General features: G+C 40.8%; 1 protein-coding gene across 1 annotated transcript in view; it reads right to left on the reverse strand.

Moving 5' to 3' along the window:
• ANTXR1 (ANTXR cell adhesion molecule 1) overlaps positions 1-22,431 on the reverse strand; it is a 194,004-nt gene that overhangs the window by 165,921 nt on the left and 5,652 nt on the right. The window contains exon 2 of the mRNA XM_040994030.1: positions 4,253-4,324. Within this exon, the coding sequence (XP_040849964.1) occupies positions 4,253-4,324 (72 nt within the window). The remainder of the gene's footprint in view (positions 1-4,252; positions 4,325-22,431) is intronic.

Raw genomic sequence — 22,431 nt, forward strand, 5'->3', positions numbered from 1 at the left:
TAAGAAAGATAAAAGTTATTGCCATCCTGTGCTGTCTGAAGAAGTGTGGTCCTAGAACAGGACTGGCCTGCTTGGCATCTGTAGCAAGGGGGAAGACAATGTTGTCAGGGTCTTCACTGTAGTCCAGTGTATTCTACACTGAAATGTGTCTCAGACTGTTGCAGGTCGACACCATCAGAATTAACATCACACAGCAAACTTTCTTTGCTCTGAATGTGGGATTGTCATCAGCTTTTAATGAGCTGAGTGGCCATGAGAGTATCTATTCCACTTGGGAGATACACTTCTCAGTATTAGGGAATGAGCAAATCTTGGATATTACATGGAAATGCTTAGGAGCACTGTCAAGGTAAAATTCACACTTTGGGAGACAAAAAAAAATTTCAGCCAGCTGAGGCCCAAAAGTCTTTCGATGAAGTGGCAGATCAGATGAGTAGATTCAGCAAGGTAACACAAACCTGTAGGGCTACCTCTACACAATGCAATCAACCCACACTTCTAACATGACTCCTGCTCATCTGGATTCCTCCTGTCCCACCCTGGCCCTCTCCTAGCCTAGAACTTTGGCCTCAATCCTTTGACCACTACTGTGCCCTTGCCTAGCTTCACTCCTGCTCCTATTCATTCTTCACATTGCTCTTAGAATTATTTCCCTAAAATATAAATCAGATGTTGTCAATTACCTACTATAAAACCCTCAGTGGCTCCTACTGCCTTAAAGACGAAGTCTACATTGGCTAATGTACATGTGATGCTACTTGCAAACCTTTGCATGGTGTTTTATATTCAACAAGAGTCCAAGCTGTATCTGGTGAATTGAGTATCAGTCTCCTCGTTTTCTGACCAGAACACAATTCTGCATCTAGTACGTCAACAGTGCCAGGACAGCAAGACATTGTCTCATAAATACTGACAATCATAAAGATTATAGTAACATGTTACTGGTCAGTCTTATCAAGCTCTTACTACATGCCATCTACCATTGTAACTTATTTGTATGGGTGGTCTCATTAAACTTGGGACAACTTGATGAAATTGATATTTTCTTCCTACTTTCCATGAAAGGAGAATGAGGTCCCGAGAAATGAAGCTAAGCATACCGATTCTGGAATGTGGACTCTTAGACACTTTATTGTAATGTTTGGCTCATACTGAGTTCAGCTCTGGAAAGAATGAATTCAAAATGTGGGAATTGTAGGGCTCCAAGAAGCAACAGGTCTGTGAGTCTAGATTAGAAACAGCACTTGGACGTCATTAGCACACTGATGTGTATAAACTGATGTGTGGAGAAAGTACTGGCCATGAGCAGAGAGAACTTAAACTGACATGGAAATGGCTGGCTAATACCAGTGAGATGAAAGAAAAACCAGAAGTTGGTGGTAGAGACAGTTGCAGGGGGTTAAGTCTGCATCGCTTGAGCCCCCTCTATCTGCCTGACGAAGGGTAGCAAGGTGCACACTGGATTTGTCCCAGAGGATATCCCAGGTAGCTGAATGAGTGGATCGAGATGAATGGTGGTGGGAGAAGGAGTGAATGGGAAGCAAGAATATCAGTATCAAGTCTCCAAGGCTATTTAAATGTGAAACCAGTAAAACAAACAAACAAATAAAAACCAAATAGAGTAGTATTTCCAGGAAGTCCTGGTCTGGAGCTCCATTGTCACTGTTATTTGGGGGAGAGGGAGCAATGGGCAGGAGAGATTAGTCTATGTCTGAAGACTGGGAATGAAGCCGAAGGAATGTAAAAACAGTACAAGAGAAAAACAAAGACCTGCGGGAGATTGAAGACAATGGTGTAAAATGTGACTAAAATGGAGAGGTTGACCTTAAGCAGGCAGGATACAGGGATTTCAGAGGTTAACGGGAAAGATTTATGTACATCTTTCAGGAGTAAGGATTGAAGCTTGAGGGTATCCCTTTGGTGCGGTCCTCTCTGGATTCTTGGTCAAGTGAGAAGTGAAATTCTCTGTTGAGTGTGATAGGTGTGAGGAGGTACAGGCTTGGGGCTTGAGGAAAGTGATAAGAAATTAGAATCAGTGTTAGGAAAATGGGAAGGGTCCACACAGAGTGAATTTTACCTGACATGTCAAGAATCCCTCTGAAATCAGTTGTGTTATATCTGTGTGGGCATCAGCCACTGCTATTGAGTGAATTTTCCCAGTATCAAACTAGTGCTTTAGATTAGTTATTAAAATGAATAACCAAAAACCACCCATTCAGTCAGTTACTCAATAATATTGCCTGAGCATGTGGCATGCATCTATCGCTATTGTAGGCCCTTGTGTTATGACAGCCATTGAAACAGCCTGCTTAAGGAGTTTGCATGACAATGTCTAAATGTCTTTGTGCCACCCTTTGGGGGACTCATTCCAAGAAGGAGACATGGTTTGGATTAATCCCTGCAAAAGTCTCTGATTTTTAATTAATTCATATAAAGAAAAGGAATTGGATTAAGTGTTCTCTTAGTCCCTCCCTCTCACAACTTTCTCTAAAACAGTATAGAACCTGGAGTTGCTGACAGGCTGCAAAGGAGAAGTGCTGTGTGCCCATTCTAACTCACTGGGCTGGCTGGTTTGCACTTGCTTTTTTTTTTTTTTTAACAACCCAAATGTGTACTCAGGGTTCAGGCAAGATAAGCAAACCACTATAGTTGCACAATGGAGTTTGAATTCAAATCCAACATCTACCTAACTCAAATGCTTTCTCACCAGCTCCCTGTACTTGAGGGGAAGTAGAAGAGAAGCAGAACAACTACAGACACAGCAGGTACTGTCAAGCATCTGGAGGCAGACATGTCTTACATCACTGTCAAAGGCCAATGGAGGAGAGTTCAGGAAAGGAGTCTTTGGTTCAATGACAAAAAAGCTATTCTAAAAGTGGAACTGCCCAATGACTGGACCATTTTCCTGAAAAAGCAGCAGTTTCTTGCCAGAGCTATTTAAGAAGAAGGTTATGAAATGCCTTCTGCATTTCCGATAGGTCAGAAAGATGTGCCTTTCAATCTTAAGTTTCTAGAATTCTTTGTCTCTCTGTTTTAAGATATCAATCAAGGGCCTGGTGCAGTGGCGCAAGTGGTTAAAGTCCTCACCTTGCACGCCCGGGATCCCATATGGGCGCCGGTTCTATCCCGACAGCCCCGCTTCCCTTCCAGCTCCCTGCCTGTGGCCCGGGAGAGCAGTCGAGGACAGCCCAAGGCTTTGGGACCCTGCACCCAAGTGGGAGACCCGGAAGAGGCTCCTGGCTTCGGATTGGCATAGCATCGGCTGTTGCCCTCACTTGGGGAGTGAATCATCAGATGGAAGATCTTCCTCTCTGTCTCTCCTCTCTGTCTATCTGCCTTTCCAATAAATAATAATAATAATAATAATAATAAAGATATCAATCAAGCATTTGCTTTTCTCCTTTTCCTGTAAAATTTATCCCCTCTTCCCACTCAGCACTGCCTTTTCCAACTGTGTGAGTTTAGGTGTTTCCTGATATAGTTTTCAATTTTGAGCAGTGAAAAATGATTACTCCTCAAATCTTTCCTTCTAGTTCAACTGGTGTGTATGTGCTGATCAAAAACTGAATGTGGAAGGAATGTGTTTTTGTGCCTTATCTTATTCTGAGATAAATACCACTACTCAAGGTTGAACTTAATGATCACTCATTTCAACTGGAAGACTGTGGGAACTGGAACTCGCAATGATCAAACTTGCCTCAGGCATTGTCATGGAAACTGTCACAGCTGTGTCATCTCTTGGAGGCTACACACAGGCAGGGTGAACTAACTTCCTTTCTTTTGGCAGTAGATGTCCAATTTACTAAAAAGTACTTCCTCCAACACTCCCACAATAGTTAAATGAGTATGATTAAAATGGCATGACCTTGCATGGGAAAGTATGTTGAGAATGCTCAGTGGCAGGGCACATAGCTGGAATGATCAAGCGACAGGGTTCTCAAGGTGTAAGACTTCTGGTGCTAAAACTCATACAGTTCTAGACAAAGTGGATTCCCCAGGCATAAGAAGAACTAGAATGTGCCAATTGCCCCAGCATGGGACACTGTGCAGGCCTAATGTCAAAGATGCCCTAACAAGAATGTCCTACCCCACAAAGAGGGAAAACAAAATGGAGTAGGCAATCTATCTGAGATGTGGAGGTCCACCTTTGTCAAAAAACAGCCCCCAAGGAAGTGCTGATGAGCAGAACAGCCAAGGCGGGCTGGTTTCACTCATGGCAGAGAAGGTGAAGGTAAGTCCTAGTACTTCATACCTGATGAATTTATGAGCCAGCTGTTCCACAAAGTAATAGATTTCATTCCAGTGGTGTAGCACACTTCCAGACCTGGGAAAACAAAAGCAGATATTGCATGAGCCTGGTATTTGTTTCTCTACCCAGTGTTATTTCTCTTCCAATTCCATGGCTTTACAGTCGGCCTATCCATTAGTTAGGCTCATCACCTGCAATATTGAGGCTTTCAGAAATAATTTGAAAATAAATTTAGGCTATCTGTTAAGAGTTCTCAACATTGTAGTTAATGAACTCCCCCACTCCACACTCACACATTGGAAAGGAAACAAACTGTAGGCCCAAGAGGTTCACAGGTTATTTTCAACTCTGGTAGAAATCATTTTCTTTTGTGCTATTTGCATTATTTTCCTGATTGGCAAGGGAAAACTATTCCAATTCATTTAAATGAAGTTAGTACAAGGACATACCTAACCCTTCCCCCATCAAATAGCTCAATTTCCCTTGTAAATATAGATGCAAAGATGCAAGCATTCTAGCAAAAACACTACACAAAACAAAACGACGTTCTCTCAAAAAGTAAAATGAACAAAACTGATTCAGCAAGAACTCAAAAGAATAGGAGTTAATTGGCTGGTAGAATTTATTTCAGGACATTGTTCATGGTTCTACATGTGAGAAAATGTATAGTGATTGGTCTTGTTTACAAACAAAATTAAAAAAAAAAACTATAGAGCCTGCCTCTATATGAAAAGTGAAACTGCTTACTGAAAAAGGAGACCACACAGAGCCATAGAATTTCAGGTCTTGAAAAGAATCTCATTATTTCCTGAATTTGCCCACAATTCCCCTGGTATCACTGCCTACTGCTTCAATTCAGCTTATCAAATTTCTGTAGTGCTCGTACTCTGCGTGCTGCAGTGAGCCTGTGGTAATTTTCCTATTTGAATCCACTCCTTTCTGTAGGTGGAGGCATCCTCTCCTCCATTCGCAGCTCTGCTCACGCGCAGGTCTGCTCAGCCTATTTCTGCACATCTGCCATCTGTCTTAATAGTTGTTCAGGTTATAGGCTGTTCTATTGCAAATATTTTCCACTGGTTTCCACTTGTATTTATTTACGTACTTTATCTTATTTACTCATGAGGCAGAGAGACAGATCTTGGGGATCCTGTCAGCAGGCCCCGAGGCTACCAAGGAATGAGGCGACGGTGTTCTTTGGAGGCAAGAACCACAGGATGATCTGGTGGGGGGTCTCCATGTATTGTGCACAAGCTACAAGTTTATAAAGGATAGGGAAGGGGAGGGCTGGAAGGCTTCTCCTAACAGCCCACCCACCCACTAAAGACACTGTAATTGGCTAGAAGGCACATCTATTCCCCTACACCCTCTAGTCATGTCAGATGTTTTGCACACAGGGTTGGAAGCTGTGCCTTGGGTCATGGACAGGTAAGGTGTGAATCACACCCACCAGACAGCTGCCAGAGACCCGGGGTGATCTCCCATAGAGAGACACAGAGCTATGGGCTGGTTCACATTCCAAATGCCTTAACTGCAGGGGCTGGGCCGGGCCTGGTCTGGGCCAAAGCTAGGGGCCAGGAAGTCAATCCAGATCTCCCAGAAATCCAATCACATGAGTAGTCCCTGCCATGTCCCTGGTCTTTATTAGCAAGAAGGTGGAGTCACAGAGAGAGCCACATAAGAGTTTGTGTGGGCCTCTTCACTGCTAGGTTAAGACTGCCTTTGCCTTTAATTTTTTAAAGCACTAATTTACAATTAGAATAATTTTTCTTGCTTCAAATATTTTTATACATATTTAAGAGGAAAGTAGATTTTATATCTTTTCATCATACAATGGCCCAAGAATTCTCATTCTGGTGGGATATTTTCCATCTCTGTGAGGAGGACTGTTTACTTTTTCTTTCTCTGTCCCATATCCAAAAAATGACATGTCTGGCCGGAACAGAAGTGATACAATCTGTTGTGGTCATGCAATTAAAGACTCCATATTAGAAGGCTGTCTCCACTCCCTCAAGGGAATCCATCCCTTCAAGTTTAGGAAATGTTCTGAAAGAATTATTTGAAACTTAGAAATTGATCTTACAAATGAAATGAAGATTAAAGGTTTCAAAGGAATTAATGACACTCTAGAAAAGAAGAAGGTGAGAGAGCTTGCTCTATCAGAAATAACAATCCTCTCTAGCTGGAACATGATGTAGCAGGATAGACGTGGAACAGAACGGGTATCCCAGATCTGTGCGTGTGCGATTGGCCATAGACAGTGTGTGAGAGAGCCCATGGAAACTGGAGAGAGAGAATAAACCCCCCACAAAGGATGCTGTGATAACTGTATTTCAAAATGAAGACGACTTTAGATTGTTATTTCATAGCAAACATAATCCCTAACGCATTAAAAATGGGAAAGCAAAACATTAAATTTGTTGGGTAAATTATAGCTGATCTTTATGTTTTTGGGTCAGTGAAGGGTTTCTTCAAATAGATATACAAAAGCAGTGCTTTTTTTTTTTAGGAAAAGGGTAATTTTGAATTTCTGAATGACTAAAACCACATAAAAAGTTAAGACAATAATAGAACAAGAAAAGACACTTGTAACAAATATGAAAGACCAAAAAGGTAGTGTTAGGCTATTGTTATAAGTAAATATTAAAAGGGTTAACAGAAAAATGACAAAGGGTCAGACAGACAAAGCTTGGAAAGATGGTAAAGCCAGCATATGAAAAATCTTTAACTCTTCTGGCAAGCATAGAAATACATATTAAAACAATTGTGAAATATTACTTCATGCTTGTCAGACTGACAAAAATTAAAATGCCTAACAACACTAAGTGTAGGTTGTGAATATGGGCTAACCAGGAATGCTCTTATATTGCTGGTAGATGTAGACACTGACGTAACCACTTTTTTTAAAAAAAAAGAGATTAATTTACTTTTATTGGAAAGGCAGGTTTCCAGAGAAGAGAGGCAGAAAGATCTGCCACGCATTGGCTCATTCCCCAAGTGGCTGCAATGGCCGGAGCTGAGCCAATCCAAAACCAGGAGCCAGGATGTCTCTGAGACATCTTCTGTTGCTTTCCCAGGCCACAAACAAGGGAGATGGATGGGAAGTAGAGCAACCGGGACATGAACTGGCGCCTATATAGGATCCTGGCACTTGCAAGGAGGAGATTAGTCAATTGATTAGCAATTAGTTACTGCTTTGGGCCCTGACGTAACTACTTCTGAGAGGCTTAAGATGAACCTCTACTATACTATGCCCAGGGACTCTGATTCTAGGGTTTATTTCTCTCTCTCTCTCTTTTTTTAATTTATTTATTTCTATTGGAAAGTCAGATATACAGAGAGGAGGAGAGACAGAGAGGAAGATCTTTAAAGTGACGGCAACAGCCAACGCCGAGCCGATCCAAAGCCAAATGCTTTTTCTGGGTCTCCCACATGGGTGCAGGGTCCCAAAGCTATGAGCTGTCCTTGACTATCTTCCCAGGCCACAAACAGGGAGCTCGATGGGAAGTGGGGCCACCAGGGTACGAACTGGTGTCCATATGGGGTCCCGGGGCATGCAAGGCAAGGACTTGAGCCACTAGGCTACAGTGCCAGGACCCTTGTTTTACTGCCTGCTAGAGACAAAATGTCATAAACATCCATTAGTGGATAATTTCTACAAACACACTTTATTTTTTTTTTTTTAGTCTGAAACAAATGCAATAATTTAGCATTTGCTGATTTTAAGTGGAGAAGTCATGAATGTTTATTATATTATCCTTTGTTCTTTTTTTTAAACTACAGATTGCTATAGAATTCTAAAAAGAACATTTTGCAAGAGTAAAGGGTAGATTCAGTTCTGGATCCTTCCACGTACAAGAGCTATTCATCATAATCACATTTCCATGTACTGATCCTGAACCCTACTCTGGCTAATTTGAGGTAGTATTTGGCATCCTTGGCTGTAAGAAATTAACACAGCGGATTTTGCATTTCTTACTCCATCCCAAGAAATCACTTGCTTCCTAGGACTACTCCAGCTGCCCAGACGTAGCGATAAACAAGAGATGGTATGCGTTGTCCAAGAAAGTGTAGCTGAACGCAGGGAATACAGATGGATTAAATGTGATGTATTGTGACAAGCACTACAGTTGAGATTTGTCCTTTGAACAAAGGAATGAAAGTGTAATGTCCTATCTATACAGGCTGTGAGGAGGGGATTGTTGTCTGGGTGGCACGCAGGGTAGATGGGAACTGGTGAGGAAGATGACAGAGGAAAAAGAAGATGAAACACTGATAGACCAGGTAGCTGTGTTTGGGCAGAACAGCCAATATCATGTGACGGCACTACAGAGCACAACGGGAGGACAGTGCCAGGGCATGGAGAAGAGGGGTCAGGGTGAAGAAGGAGGCAGGGCCAATGAATGCTGCAGTGGTATGGCTTCCAGCTAGTCACATGGCTTGAGCAGGATGGCTCCTATCCAGAGCAAATCCTTTTAGTTCTACTATTTCACCCTTCATACACATTGCTTCTCCTTGGATCACCCCTTGTCCACACTGGTAAACTTCTATTTTTTCAAGACTCAGCTCTGTCTCTGCTGCTTGCTTTGGACTCTCCAGATGAGGCTCACTGCCCTGCACATTAGCTTTGGGAAAATTGCATCATCTCCTATGATACTGTGCTGCAGTCACTATTTTTTTCAAGCCTGCCTTGTGAAAACCAGAAAGAAACATGCCTCCCCATCCTATACCTGTTCATTGAATGGAAGGAAGAGAAGCCTCTGTTGCTCCTGGCAGCTTCCTGGACCTTTGGTCGAGGGGATAGGATCAGCTTTACCTTGGCTTGGATAAACCCCATGGGCTATAACCTTGTGCAAACCTTAGGAGCCTTTTCAGATGAGTTAGTGGTGGAAGAGCATAGCTTCCTGGTGACTTGGGCTCTCCACCAACCATAGCTCTCTGGGATGAATTAAAGGCAGCTAGGCATTTCTCAAGAGATCCCGAGAACTGCACAGCTTGGTCTTGGACTTGGAAAGCTTTATAACTCTCTCGGTCAGAATTTAACTGATTCTTTAAATTTCAAGGACTGGTCCTGGGCTGCTTTCATTCAGGTGGGACAGATGCTGGGATCATGGCCCGGTACTATGTCTTGGGAGGCAGGGAGATGGTTAATGAACTAAGGACTGCCAGCACCTGTACCACAGCACTGTGTACTGCCCCAATCCCACTCCCTTCTGTGCCAACTGCAGCTTCAAGGGTTGTGCTACTCAAGAGCCAGCATCAGCTAGAAATATCCAAAATAGCTTACAGATCTGTGAATGGCCTTAGGTCATTATAATAAAATTATCACGGTCAGCACACTCACTCTCATCAAGCACCTGGCACCATGACACTTCCGCAACAAAAAACGGCATGGAAATAGATGGCACTTAAATGCAGCACAAATTATACCCCCAATGGGGTGTCATTCCAGACACTGCTCCCTAATGCCTTCAGATCCTATAAAAGGATGATTGTAACCTTTGTTAAGGATGGAACTCCTTCCTCTTGAGATAGTCCCCATTGCTTTGTGAGTGTTTACCTTGGCTTTGCCTTTGAATAAATCTTGCAAGGAGAAAAAACCTGGCCATGCCTAGCCAGTGGCCACCTCCACAACATAACTGGCTATCAACTCTTGTCCAATCCAAAATTCTATGCCTACAATTCCTTTCTACTAGAATCAAGAGTCTTTCTTAGACACCATTTGGCTGTGTTTACTTCTGAAATGTAATGCTTTTGGAGTCCATACGACCAGGAAAATAATCTCTGAAATTTTAATTAGTAAGAAGTAGGGCAAGAAACTTAATTATTAGAGAGAAATCCCCCCGTCTCTCCTCAAGCCCATGTCCAATTTCTTCACAAGTAGAGAAGTTGTGTGCTAAGGAAAGCATCCTTGGTTGCAAGGCAGAGTATTGATGACACACATGGCTTTGAACTATGATTGGAAGACTATTCTTGGCTCCCAGCCTAAGGAGGAGCAGGGATTTAAAGTAAATCCTTTTAGATCAGCATTATGATACTACTCCTTTGATTTGAAGGCTTAGCCTTACTTCTCGGCCAGAAATCCATTTGCATTCCTTTCCTGATTAAACAGGGCTAGCCAATAATAATTCACACTTGTTCTTGTCTTTAATTCATTTTCATTCTAGTCGTGCTTGACATGCAAATGTATATAACTTTGGCATTCATTTATAGATACATAACTTTATATATATGTGTCTGTGTATCTATATCTATGTATCTATATAGATATTAGATGTAGGAGATGGGTTTTAAGAAAAGTCTAGATTTTTTAAAAGCACTCTTGCTAAAGGCAGGTGTTGAATTTTTTTCAAGTGTTGTTAAAGATAAGTGCTAAATGCTTAGCTCCTAGATGGTGCTTCCCATAACTGAACTATAAAGCCTGACTTTCTCACATCTTGCACACTGTCTGGGACCAGGTCACCACAGCCTCTTGGCAGCCCTGAGAAAGACAGCCATGGATGTTGTCACTTGGGAGGAAGCGACTCAGAATGAGAGCACCAAAACAGAGAACTAAAGAAAAATCTCCCATCCTCAAATCCTGGATGGTGTCATGCCCTGCACCATAGAGATGGGCTGTCCTGTGCATCTTTGCTGAATATGATTTCTTCTTAAACTTACACCTAAGGTGGCTATGGTTAGGAGCAAATTTCCATTGCATTAATTTGTTTTCCCTAGCACTACCTGTAGCATGTACATTTCCCTTGGTTTATAAGATACCTTATTATTGGGATAATTTTATTCTGTATATTGGGTTGCTTATCTCTTATTTTTCAGTTTTAGATCAGCATTATGATAAACATACTTGTCACTACATATATGTGTGTGTATTTCTGAATGTGTGTTACAGGGATAATATTTTTAAAATTTCATTGTGCTTTTTTCTTTAGCATTTACCCAAAAGTGATCTAATACACTCTGATCAGTTTGAGGCATCTACCCACCAGGGTCTACAGTGATGAAAAAGAAAGGAGAAAAAGAAGCTAATATTTGAGTTTCAAAATGAAACTCTGGGGATGAGCATTTGGTATAGGAGTTGAGACACTGTTTGGAATGTCTGCAAGCAATATTGGAGCAAGATCATTGATTTGGAAGCAAGGCTACATGAAAGGAATTTTCTAAATGCCTTTAGCAGAGAAGGGGATTTAGATCACAATACAGGAAAGATATTATTGTCACTTGACCAAGAAATGTGTGCCTTAGTGTCGGTCATAGGACAGGAGGCTAAGAACTTTCAGCCCTCCAGCTCTGCTATGTGAGAATCACAAAAATGAAAGGACAAGAATAGGAGTGTCATGTTCAGGTCTCAGGGAAACTGATCTACAGAGCAAGATGAGCTGACTTCATGATCACGTTAGTTAGTATGCATATAAACATACATAAGTCACCAGTTTTCCCATATTTATTATTATTAATTTTTGCTTTCTTTGTATCATTTAGCATCAAGCTCATAATTTTCAGAACCCAGTGCAAAGTGGGAACACAGAACCTCTTGTTCAAAAGGCACTAAGAAGTTCAAGATGGCATCAGCAGAGCATTGAACCAAGAGCCAGGCCATTCTACTTGAGGGGCCCTGGAGGACTACACGGCTCCATGGAACTCTTGGCCCATTTTCTGTTTGAGTTACAACTGTTTTTTTTTTCTTTTCTAATGCAAATATTAGCAAACTTTTTTCTAGAATGGGTCAGACATAAATATTTTAGGGAGGGGGCAGTACATGGTCTGCATGGCAACTACTCCACAGTACAACATGAAAGCAGTCATTAACAAGTTCATAAACAACGTGAGGTGGTTGTGCTACAACAAAATTTTATTTTCAAAAACGGACAGCAGGTCCAGGCTTGCCAACTTCTGTCCTAGATAGCTTCTTTGAATCTTATTTTTTCTAATTCCTTTAGTCACTGTCATGTGTTTCTCACACAAGATAATATGAAAATCTAAAGTTTTCTCTCTGATTGCTGGTCTCAGTATACCTCATTATTCATTTCCTGTTATTTATAATGCTGAGAATGTGCTTTGCGATATATATGGAGACATTCTTTGTGAATTAATAAATATTTCATGGGCATTTGAAAAGCAAGATTATTCCCTGTGGGATATAGTAAATATATAGTAATATAGTAAAATATATTTACTAAATCAACTTCATTAATTCTTGTTCTTATTCGCCATAACCTTTGGATGTGCCAGGATTCGGGGAGTTGTCTTTCATATTCTGTTGAAATGTTAATATGATTTTAATCCTCAGCCATCAAAATAAATGTGAGACATCTTAACACGTGTCCTAAATAGCTACCCAGCCTTACCTTTTTGGGATAAATTTTATTTGACCTTAGTATATTTTACTATATGGCTAATTTTGTTTTAATGTATTTAATTCATGATTTAAAGGTATTACTCAAAAGATGGTTGGAAATTTTCTGTATAAACATACTCTTTGGTTATGGTTGGTACCAGATCCCTGCCGGCTTGACAAAACATTGCTCTCCATCTTTTTTTTTTTTTTCTAAGGGTTTAACCAGCACTGAACTTTTGTGTTTTTTCGGGATGTGAAAGGAATTCCATGGTATCAGCTGGTTCAAAGACAAAGGAAGTTCTCCCAAGGATAAATCAGCCCTCTCCTCCAACCCTGAAGCACTGGTGATGAAATGGGGAGAGCAAGGTTAGTAATACTTAAAGCGATTTTCAAACGCGCGCACATTGGAATGCTAAGACTATTTTGTGTTAAAATTTAGGGATTTTTCTTCCTCCTAATATCTACTAGATAGACTTAAGAGAGAGAAAAGAATTTGAGAGTTCAAGATAAACTACATTTACTTATATATTGCATGTCATAGGACTAACTTCTGTCTTGCATAAAAGCTTTCCTTTTCAATTTATCATCTGAGAATCCCATTCCTTAAATTTTAAAATTTGCTACATAACCTTAGAGTTAACATTATGACAACTCTTCTGGAACCAGTACTTTTTTTTTTTTTACAATGTGTGTTTTTCTTTCCTTATATTTTATTTGAAATAGGTTTCCTATTTAGATAATAATATCTTCATGTAACTTTTCCAGGTAGGTTATGAAGTGGGTGCACACTTTCAGTTTCTGTACGTCTAAGGAAGCTTGACTAAGAAATTTGAAAGTCATGTGTCACTAAAGAGGTTTTTTTTGTTGTTTGTTTTTGTTTTTTTGAGTATTTACTGTTTAAAAACTCAAGTGTGGATCTGAATATTCTTTTCTTTTTATGGGGGAGAAGTCTTGGTTTTCATTTTTAGAAGAATATAAGCTTTTCTAATTATTCTCATATTTCAAAAATTTGAGACTGAGAAATTTGTAGCTTCTTATAAAAACAAAACTGAGTTAGATTGAGTTTTTAGTCAGTCCTCTGGATCCAAAAACTTCAATCTTTCTGTAGCTAAGGGAAATTGTTTGATTGTACCTCAGAAACACTCTCTTCAGATAATTTTACTGTATGCCTATTCAATAGCTTGCACCTAGCTTTCATTTTGTCCATCTCTTTTCTCATAATTCTAATTTTTGTATTCTTTCTGTATAAACTTTTGGCATTGTTTCCCTAATTGTCATTTTTTAATAATATTTAATATTATGGTCACTATTTTCACTAGATTTGAATGTTCACAAATACTGTAAATCTTTCTTTTTATATCCATCAAAATAAAAGATGAATGTTATTAATAAAGTTCTTTAGTATGTAATGTTGCAGACTAAGCCTTTTTAAGTAATCTTTTTTCCCAGACACAATTAATTTGGGGCCAGCATCGTGGGGTATTGGATTAAGTGGTTGCCTAAGATGTTGGCATCCCTTATGGGTGCCAGTTCAAGCCTGGGTTGCTCCACTTCCCATCCAGCTTCCTGCTAATGCACCTGGGAAAGCAGCAGAAGAGAGCCCATATCCTTAGGTCCCTGTTCCCACATGGAAGACCAAGATGAGGCTCCTAGTTCCTGACTTCAGCCTGGCCCACCCCCAGGCATTGCAGCCATTTAGTGAGTGCACCAACAGAGCAGAAAATCTCTCTCTCTCTCTCTCTCTCTCTCTCTATATATATATATATATATATATATATATGTGTGTGTGTGTGTGTGTGTCCGTCCCCCTCCCTCTGTTTGTAACTCTTTCAAATAAATAAAATAAATCTTTTAAAAATTCTTCGCTTGTCTTTTAAATTAAAATTAATCACCAGCAGAGTATAAATTTTAGCCCCTTTTAACACACAGTTAATTATTTAATGAGAATTATTTAATGAGAATTATTTAATGAGTCCATTCAATCTGCACTTTCAGGCTTTTCTTAGATCAGAAAAATTCTCCTCTGACAAATCATTGAATGTTTCTACCTGACCATATGTCAGCAATGAAAAATCTCCTAATATCTTGAATGTCTATTTTTGTTGTTCATATTTTTCTCTCTTATCATTCTCACTTAACTGCATTTCTATCTTTACATTAAGAGAATTTCTCAAACACACCCTTATCATTTACATCATTTTCCACATTGTCAGCTCTGCTCTCTACTGCTTCTTGTTGACTTTAACATTTCCTGTATAATTTTATACTTCCTCAACACTTCTAGGTCCTTTGTCTTCTCATTTTATATTTAGTTCCTAACTCTCTAATGGGAAATCCATATTGTTATGGTTTTTCTCTTTTTTTTGCTATTAAAAATGCTTTCCAATATTATCACCTTTTCCTGCTTCAGGAGTTTTGTTTAGTTACTGGTTTATGGTGCTAAAATCTAGGTTCTGTTTTTATCCTTGAATGTGGAAAGGAATAATTGTCTGATATTTGCTTCTAAAATTGTGTGTGTGTGTTTGCAATATGTCACACACATACATATGTATATGCATATATCAAGGCATTCTCTGGAGACTAATGTAGGAGAAGGTAGTTGGCTTTGATGGCTAAGGGGAGAGACGGGATAGTAGAAGACAGAATGATCCTGGCTATTTCCGTAAAGGAACTTCATCCTTGCAGGGTTTGTTTCTTCTGGACCTGGTTACCTCATTCCATACTGCCACATGTAGGAGTTTCTTTTTGGCGCTGCAGTCTTAACACCAAGTTCACAATGTGCTATACCCAGACACACTCCTGATCCCTCCTACATCCACATAATCAAAGCCAGAACTCGGGTATTTCCATGCAGGTCCAGGAGCTACAAGAAGGACTTAGCAGAGCTGGGATGAAGTTGCTGTTACAGATGCCTGGCTTTTGCAAGCTGTCTTTTTTATGGCTTCATTTCCTTTTTGAATACAGGATGCAGCTGCCTCTGCAGGATGGTGAGGCACAATGGAGACAGGGTTCCAAGGGGATGGTTGCGGGCCTCTCCTGTCCCACCCTTGACCTCAGACTCATTTCCAAATCTGGGAATGTTCTTGGAGCCCCTCAAATATTTTCTCCAGATGTTTTTGCAACTTGGCAGCAGGGCTGAAGGTAGACTGGCTGGCCTTCTGCAAGCTCAGCACATCTGCTTTGTTTCTGGTCTCATTTCTTGCAGTGTGGTGTACATCACTGTCATGGACCTGATCCCGACTTCTCTTAGACACCTCTTTCAGATCTCCTCTTTGGGGAGATGGTATGGTTTTAGGTGCTAGTTGGAGGTGGAGGAGGAAGGTGAAGGAGAATGTATCTATGCTCAACTTCTTTTTCTGAAATCAAAAACTTCCCTTCCTCATCTTCCACACAGCTCCTCACTCAGCTCCTTAACTCTTAGCTTCTTCAGATATTTTGGTCCAAAATAACATGTCCCAAAGTCGTGGGCACCTTTATTTCTACTGAGGTGTGTGGATTGTTCTCTGTTCTCATCTTGCAGAACTTACTTGTAATACATATAACATGGATTGATGTGGCAACCTGATCTTGAATGCTTGTGTGTTTTTGAAGCCCATAAAGATGAATACTAACAACATTTGATGTGTATTGAGTACTTACAGTCTGGGTGCTGACCACTTTGTATTTACTGCTATTTAGTAGCACGTAGTGGTTTCAGTGTGGCCAACTCAGTTTGGAGCACAATAATCCTAAGACATATGTATGCTACTGGCTTCCTCTAAAATTATTTTTATTTTGAGGAAGGAGATACAGAGAGCAGGAGAGGTGAAAGAGAGAGAGAGAATCTTCCATCTGCTGGTTCACTCCCCAAATGGCCACAATAGCTGGAGCTGAACCAATTTGAAACCAGAAGTTTCCTCTGCATATTCCATGTGGGTGCAGGGACCTGAGCATTTCGGCCACTCTTTTCTTCCTTCTAAGGACATAAGCAGGGAGCTGGATTAGAAGTGGTTCAGCTGGCATACGAACTGGTGCACATATGGGATGATGGTACTGCAGGCAGGAATTTAGCTTACTATATGCCACAGTGCTGGCTCCTATTGGTATCTTTTTTACAGATAAGAAAGCTGAGTTCACATGCAGGTTAAGAAACTTGCTCAAGGACATATAGCTAAAAAGTCGTAGGACTGGGATTTGAACCCAGTTAGCCTAGCCTTAGAGTCCATGCACTTAGTCCATTATATTCATAATTCTTTTGGGGTTTAAGCTGGGGTTCTTAGTTACAATGTAATACTGCCTCCCCATGGAGGGGCGGGGAAATGTACAGTCACAAGTCACTGTGTTAGGGGCTAAAATTATGAAGGTATCTCCATGAAAAATATGGGAATCTATGAGTAGGGATACCAAAATGTCTTAAACTAGGACACTTAAGTGAAATCAGGAATACTAAACTGATTTTCCATTTTAATGAAACAAAACAGATAAAATGCTCCATCTGTTTGGCCTTCAATCTTCTTTTTGTTCTTTTGATTTCATTTTTTATAAAATTGATAATCAGGGTGACCATATAATTTGAAATCCAAACAGAAACTTTTGAGAATAAGAGAAAAATCTACTGATAAGTATACTAGGACACAAGCCTGGACCCGGATTGTCCTGGGGAAATTACGAGGAAGGATGTTTGGTTAATCTTATTAACAATGATCTTTACCATCCTACACTGACTTACCCTTAGTGCAGTATAATGGCAACTTGTATATCCCTTTACCTTGTGTTGTTTACTATTATAACTGGTGTACAATGATCCATATGATTATTTTTCTCCTTTCACATTCTACATAATTTCTGTAAACCTGGCATTTGTGTTTGTCATTTATTTGACATTTTTATGATAGGATGACTGTAATTTTGATCATGATATTTTAGCACCAAAATGTTTGGAAGGCCTTGTTCCAGAAAGTTCTCATGGATGCCTATAAGTTTGGGTGGCAAATATTGAGCATTAGGGGATGAGGAAAAGAAGATAAGGTCACTGGACGGGACTGCAGAGGACAAACACTAAGGGTGATTCCACTCAATCTTGTGACACTGGACCATGCTACTGCTTCTCGTGGGATATACGTTGTTAGGGCATTAGGAGATTCTGAGCCGCACATTACTTGGAATTACAAGGAGTTGGGTCATGGTCAGAGACGGAGCTTGGGTAGTACTTAATGCTGAAGTAATAAGGGCCTTAAATACCTGCTAATGTATTTACACTTTATTCATACTTACGTATGTATTAAAACTTACACATTCTTCCAAGACCTTTGGAAGTGTTTAAAGCTAGGGGCGGGCAGGAATTAGGAAAAACTGCCAAGATTAAACTGTGTTCAAAAAAGATCAGTTTGGTGCAGGAATGCAAGGCGGGGAGAGAGTCAAAAAAGGTGGTAAAAAGATCAATGTACAGAATGTGTCTGTGATCTGGGATACAATGACAAAGACCTGAGCTGGGCAAAGCAGAGAGCCTGAGAGACTCAGGAGAGAAGTGGGAGCAGACATCTTCAGGCCTGCAGGGTGAAAGATAGAACTACTCAGGTGAGCACAATGGTTTAATTCTCGTGCAAGTCATGGGCTCCCATATGGGCTCTTGTTCATGTCCCAGTTGCTCCACTTCCCAACCAGTTCCTTGCTTGTGGCCAGGGAAAGCAGAGGACAGTGCCCAAGTCTTAGGACCCTGTACCCAGGTGGCAGACCCGGAAGAAGCTCCTAGTTCCAGGGTTCAAATTGGCTCATCTCTGGTCGTTGCAGTCATTTGGGGAGTGAACCAGCGAATGGAAGATATTTATCTTTCCTCCTCTCTAAATTTGCCTTTCCAATCAAAAACAAATAAATCTTAAGAAAGAAAGGAAGAAGGAAGAAGAATGAAAGAAAGGACTCCTTCCAGATCGTTGGCATTGGGGCTGGTTCTGTAGTGTGACTGTTCACCAAAACTGCAAATAGGGGAGGGGCTGAGTTCAGTCAGCCCTCTGGCAATGCTCTGCCCCTCCTTGCCTCAGTGGCTCATTTCTTTCTGGTTCTGTTCTGCCTGCTGTTTCCCAAACTTGGTTCAGTCGAGTTTCTGTTTTTGCCCAGACACTCCCTGTTGGCAGTTCCTCTGGGTTGGATCCTGGCCACTCTTCTCTTCAAACCCCACCTCTGGTTGACATTTTCCAAATCTGGGCTATTGCTGCTCAGATCTTGACTTTCAGCTCTCAGGTGTCATCCAACAGCTCATCCACCATCTCCAACCCAATATCCCACATGTCAAAGCTCAACATGTCCACACTGAACTTCTCTTTCCATCTGAAGCTCACTCCTCAAGCTTCCCTTTCCCAAGTGCTCATAATTCCTATTGATTCCTGATACAAAAAAGTGCCAAATTTCATATATTCCCCCCTCATTCCTACTAAAAGAATAGGTGATCTATGGGGATGTTCCAAAAAGTTTGTGGAAAGTGTTTTGAAGAATACATTTATTTTGGTGCAAAAGCTTTTTGAACCAACAGAGTCTTCTTGAAATTGGATTTTATGAGAAAACTACGTATGGACCTCAAAATTTCTTGTAACCAAATCAACTTATCTTTTCATGCAATTTTTCCACAAACTTGAGCACTCATATATAAGCATTTCTATAACACATACAAAAGTTGACCGCTCTTGTCTTCAGAAACCTTTAATTCCATGACTGCTGCTGAAGGGACAAAATCCAGATCCTTTGCCACACTCACACCACAATGAATGTATGCCATTTTAGTTTTCTGTTTGGTGTCGCTTTCTTTAGTTTGTCAGTTGACAAAATCCTTTTCAGCTTTCAATTTTCACATCCAAAGTCAGCTCCTCTCTAAGGCCTCCAAAGTATCTCTCTCCCAGACCAAAATCCATTACATTCTTCATTACTCTGTCTCTCCTCATAAACTCAGAGAGCTAAACACATCTTACGCATTTTGTAATTCCAGAAATCCAGCACACTTCGAAAAATCTCCAGTTCAACAAATTTCTTAGCTGGCCATGTAGCACTGATCAGATTTATGGAGGTGCCTTTTGTTACAAGATCCCATCTCCTTCCTCCAGAAATCATTACCACCATCATCATGATCTCCATCTCCATCAATACCATCTTACCGCTTGGCATCCATGTACAAAATGCTTGCTTTATCAGCCCGCCGAAGTTTGACCTGGCCCACAGTTGAGATCCACCTGCTTAGTACATTCCTTTCTAAATTTTACAGTTTGCATTCATCCTCTGGTCCCTGACACCTCCCCAGTCTGTCGCCCAGGTAAACGTTCCTCCTGTTTAGTTATGGTCTTTGGGTGCCAACAACTAACATCATTGGCTTGGCTTGCCCTATCTTTAGGGATTCTCCACCCTGTCACCTTCCCTAGAAGAAGGTATTTAGAAATACAGAAATGACTATTTACATTGGTTACCACAATGTCCAGGAAGGTTTCATGGCATTTAGAAAGCAAAGACTCTCAAAAGCTATGTATTCGCACCCAGGAAAAACTGTCCCACTGAAAATGCCAAAAACATTCCCAAGGATGCTCAATTGAAAGCCAGATACTCTTGATTCAGACTCTGAATCCACCTCTACACTACGTGTGTATTCTCTTGGCTCAGCTGCTACAGGAGTCTAAGGACTGCTTTAACTCCCCAGCCTGGTTTAGTGCATCCAAACTCCACAAATTATGGAAATCTTGACTTTAAGTTTTCAAATGCATTCACATAATCCTTAGGTAGCACAGAAATATATCCAACCTCAAGTTCACCTTTACATTGAATTGAATTTAATCTCTGTTCATGATATAGCATGTTTCTTGTAAAGTATGGAGGGTTGCGGAAGGGAGTACAGGAGTAAGAGTCATCACTGCCTCATGGGCAGACACAAATAGTCCATTTGTCATCATGCCAGGTTGTTGAATAAATCCATAGCATAGCTCAAAAATGACTTCTCTCCATATATCATAACCCCTTTCACCTATCGCAATGACTACTTTCTAGCTTTTTCAGGCAGAAGAAGTGCAAAAGTTATGTTTGTAAGAGAAGCAAGTATTGGCCACTACCCATATCTGGTTTTCTTCTCTTTCTAGACACATGGGAGGATTGTATTTCTTAAGTCCCTTTCCGTAGCTTGAGGCTCCATGGACCTTGTTCTGGCTGAAGGGACGTGAGTGGAAGGATGTGTGTCACTTCTGGCTGAAGTGGTTCATTACAAGTCAGGCATCCCCCCACATCCTCTTGCTTCTCTTGCAGCTATGATGGGGGAAGCAGGTGTTATGAAGTTGTCTCCATCAGCCTGGTTAGCAGAATTAAGTTCAGTGGAGATTCTGGATGTTTCTGTCAGACACATGACCTACACCAAAAATAAACCTATCACTTGAATTTCAGGAGTTTTTTGTTACTGCAGCACAACCTAACCAACTTGGAGATTCAACGTTCCTTTGCATGTTGAAATTCTTTTCATCTCTTTGGGAGATCTTGAGTCAGACAGGCTTGGGTTTGAGGCTTCATTTCATCCCTCTTACGGGGATCTTGGCTAGCTTCTGGGGACCTCAGTCTCATCAAAGGTGACATGAACATGTTGTCCAGATCTTATGCGGGGTTGGGGAAACTGAACAGGATAGTGCAGGGGAAGGGTTTCTCATAGGGTCTGATACGTGGAAAGGGCTCAGCCATTTCTTCATTGACTAAACTTGACTTCATCATCCCCCTGCCCAAATCTTCACTGAGCACTTAGCTTAGCTGCCCAGAGTCCTTCTAATGTCATTCTGCTTTAAAAGCCAAGTCAGGGACTGCTTGCTGATGCTTTTTGCATTCCTTGCACTGTCTGGAACAGGATCTTGTTCATAGTAAGCATTGTGTTATCCATGTCTTCATTGGTGTGCACACTTTTGTTTGAAACTGAGAACATATTTGTGCCAAATGAATGAGCCAACTGAGTCAAATGGAAGAAATCTAATTACTTTTTCAGCATGAATCTGACATGTCTGAAAAACACGTCAGGGAATGTTCAAATACTCTGTCTTTTGTTGAAAAGTAATGTAATGGGTGGGAGAGGCAAGATCTAGTCTCTTGGCCCCACACCCAAACAGGCACACGTTCTGAATTGGCGTCAAGCAAATTCCATTTGCATTTATGTGACAGCCAAGCCTCTCTAACGGATGCCAAAGCTTGTTCTAGAACCACGAGGAGTCTTTCACCATTTGGAGATAATCACAGGTTATCTTGGGACGGGTGCCTTTCTCCCAATCCTCCTGGCTTCTATTCTGAGCTTGACACTGAGTTTTACCAGGTCTCTGCAGCTAAGGAAAGTAGAAGTAATTACTTGGCTGGTCCAGACAGAAACACAAAACAATGCATTATGGCCTTGTTTATTTTTTCTTTTTTTACCCAATTGCCAAACCTTCCACCGTGTCAGTAGCTCTCTGTGTCAACTATTGCCTGATCTGATAGATTCTCTCCAAACCTGGACCCTCACACAAGCAACATTTAAAACCAACCATAAAATCCATCTAATGCCAACAAATAAATAACTGGCTTCTGGTAGAATTATTTTTTCCTGATATCTTTAAAATGACAAATCACATTTAAAAAGCACTTTTCCTGGACTCCTTGTCTGCTCCTTGTAGAGCCACTTTTTTTCATTTTGATTATCCTACAGATTTGAATTTCCCCTTCCATCAGATTGAACTAAATAAGTGATGAATTCTTTGGTTGTTGAAGTGCAATCAGATGTCCTTTCACACCTTAGGGTCTGATTCACACAGGGAACCCTTTCAGATTTTTGAAGCATCTCTGTGGGCTCTGCAGGACAGGAGTACCCTAAACCTCTGGTCAACTAGAGATGATCTGA

Source organism: Ochotona curzoniae, unplaced genomic scaffold (assembly GCF_017591425.1).
Source record: "Ochotona curzoniae isolate NIBS_2020 unplaced genomic scaffold, NIBS_Ocur_1.0 contig_883, whole genome shotgun sequence".
NCBI classification, from domain to species: domain Eukaryota; kingdom Metazoa; phylum Chordata; class Mammalia; order Lagomorpha; family Ochotonidae; genus Ochotona; species Ochotona curzoniae.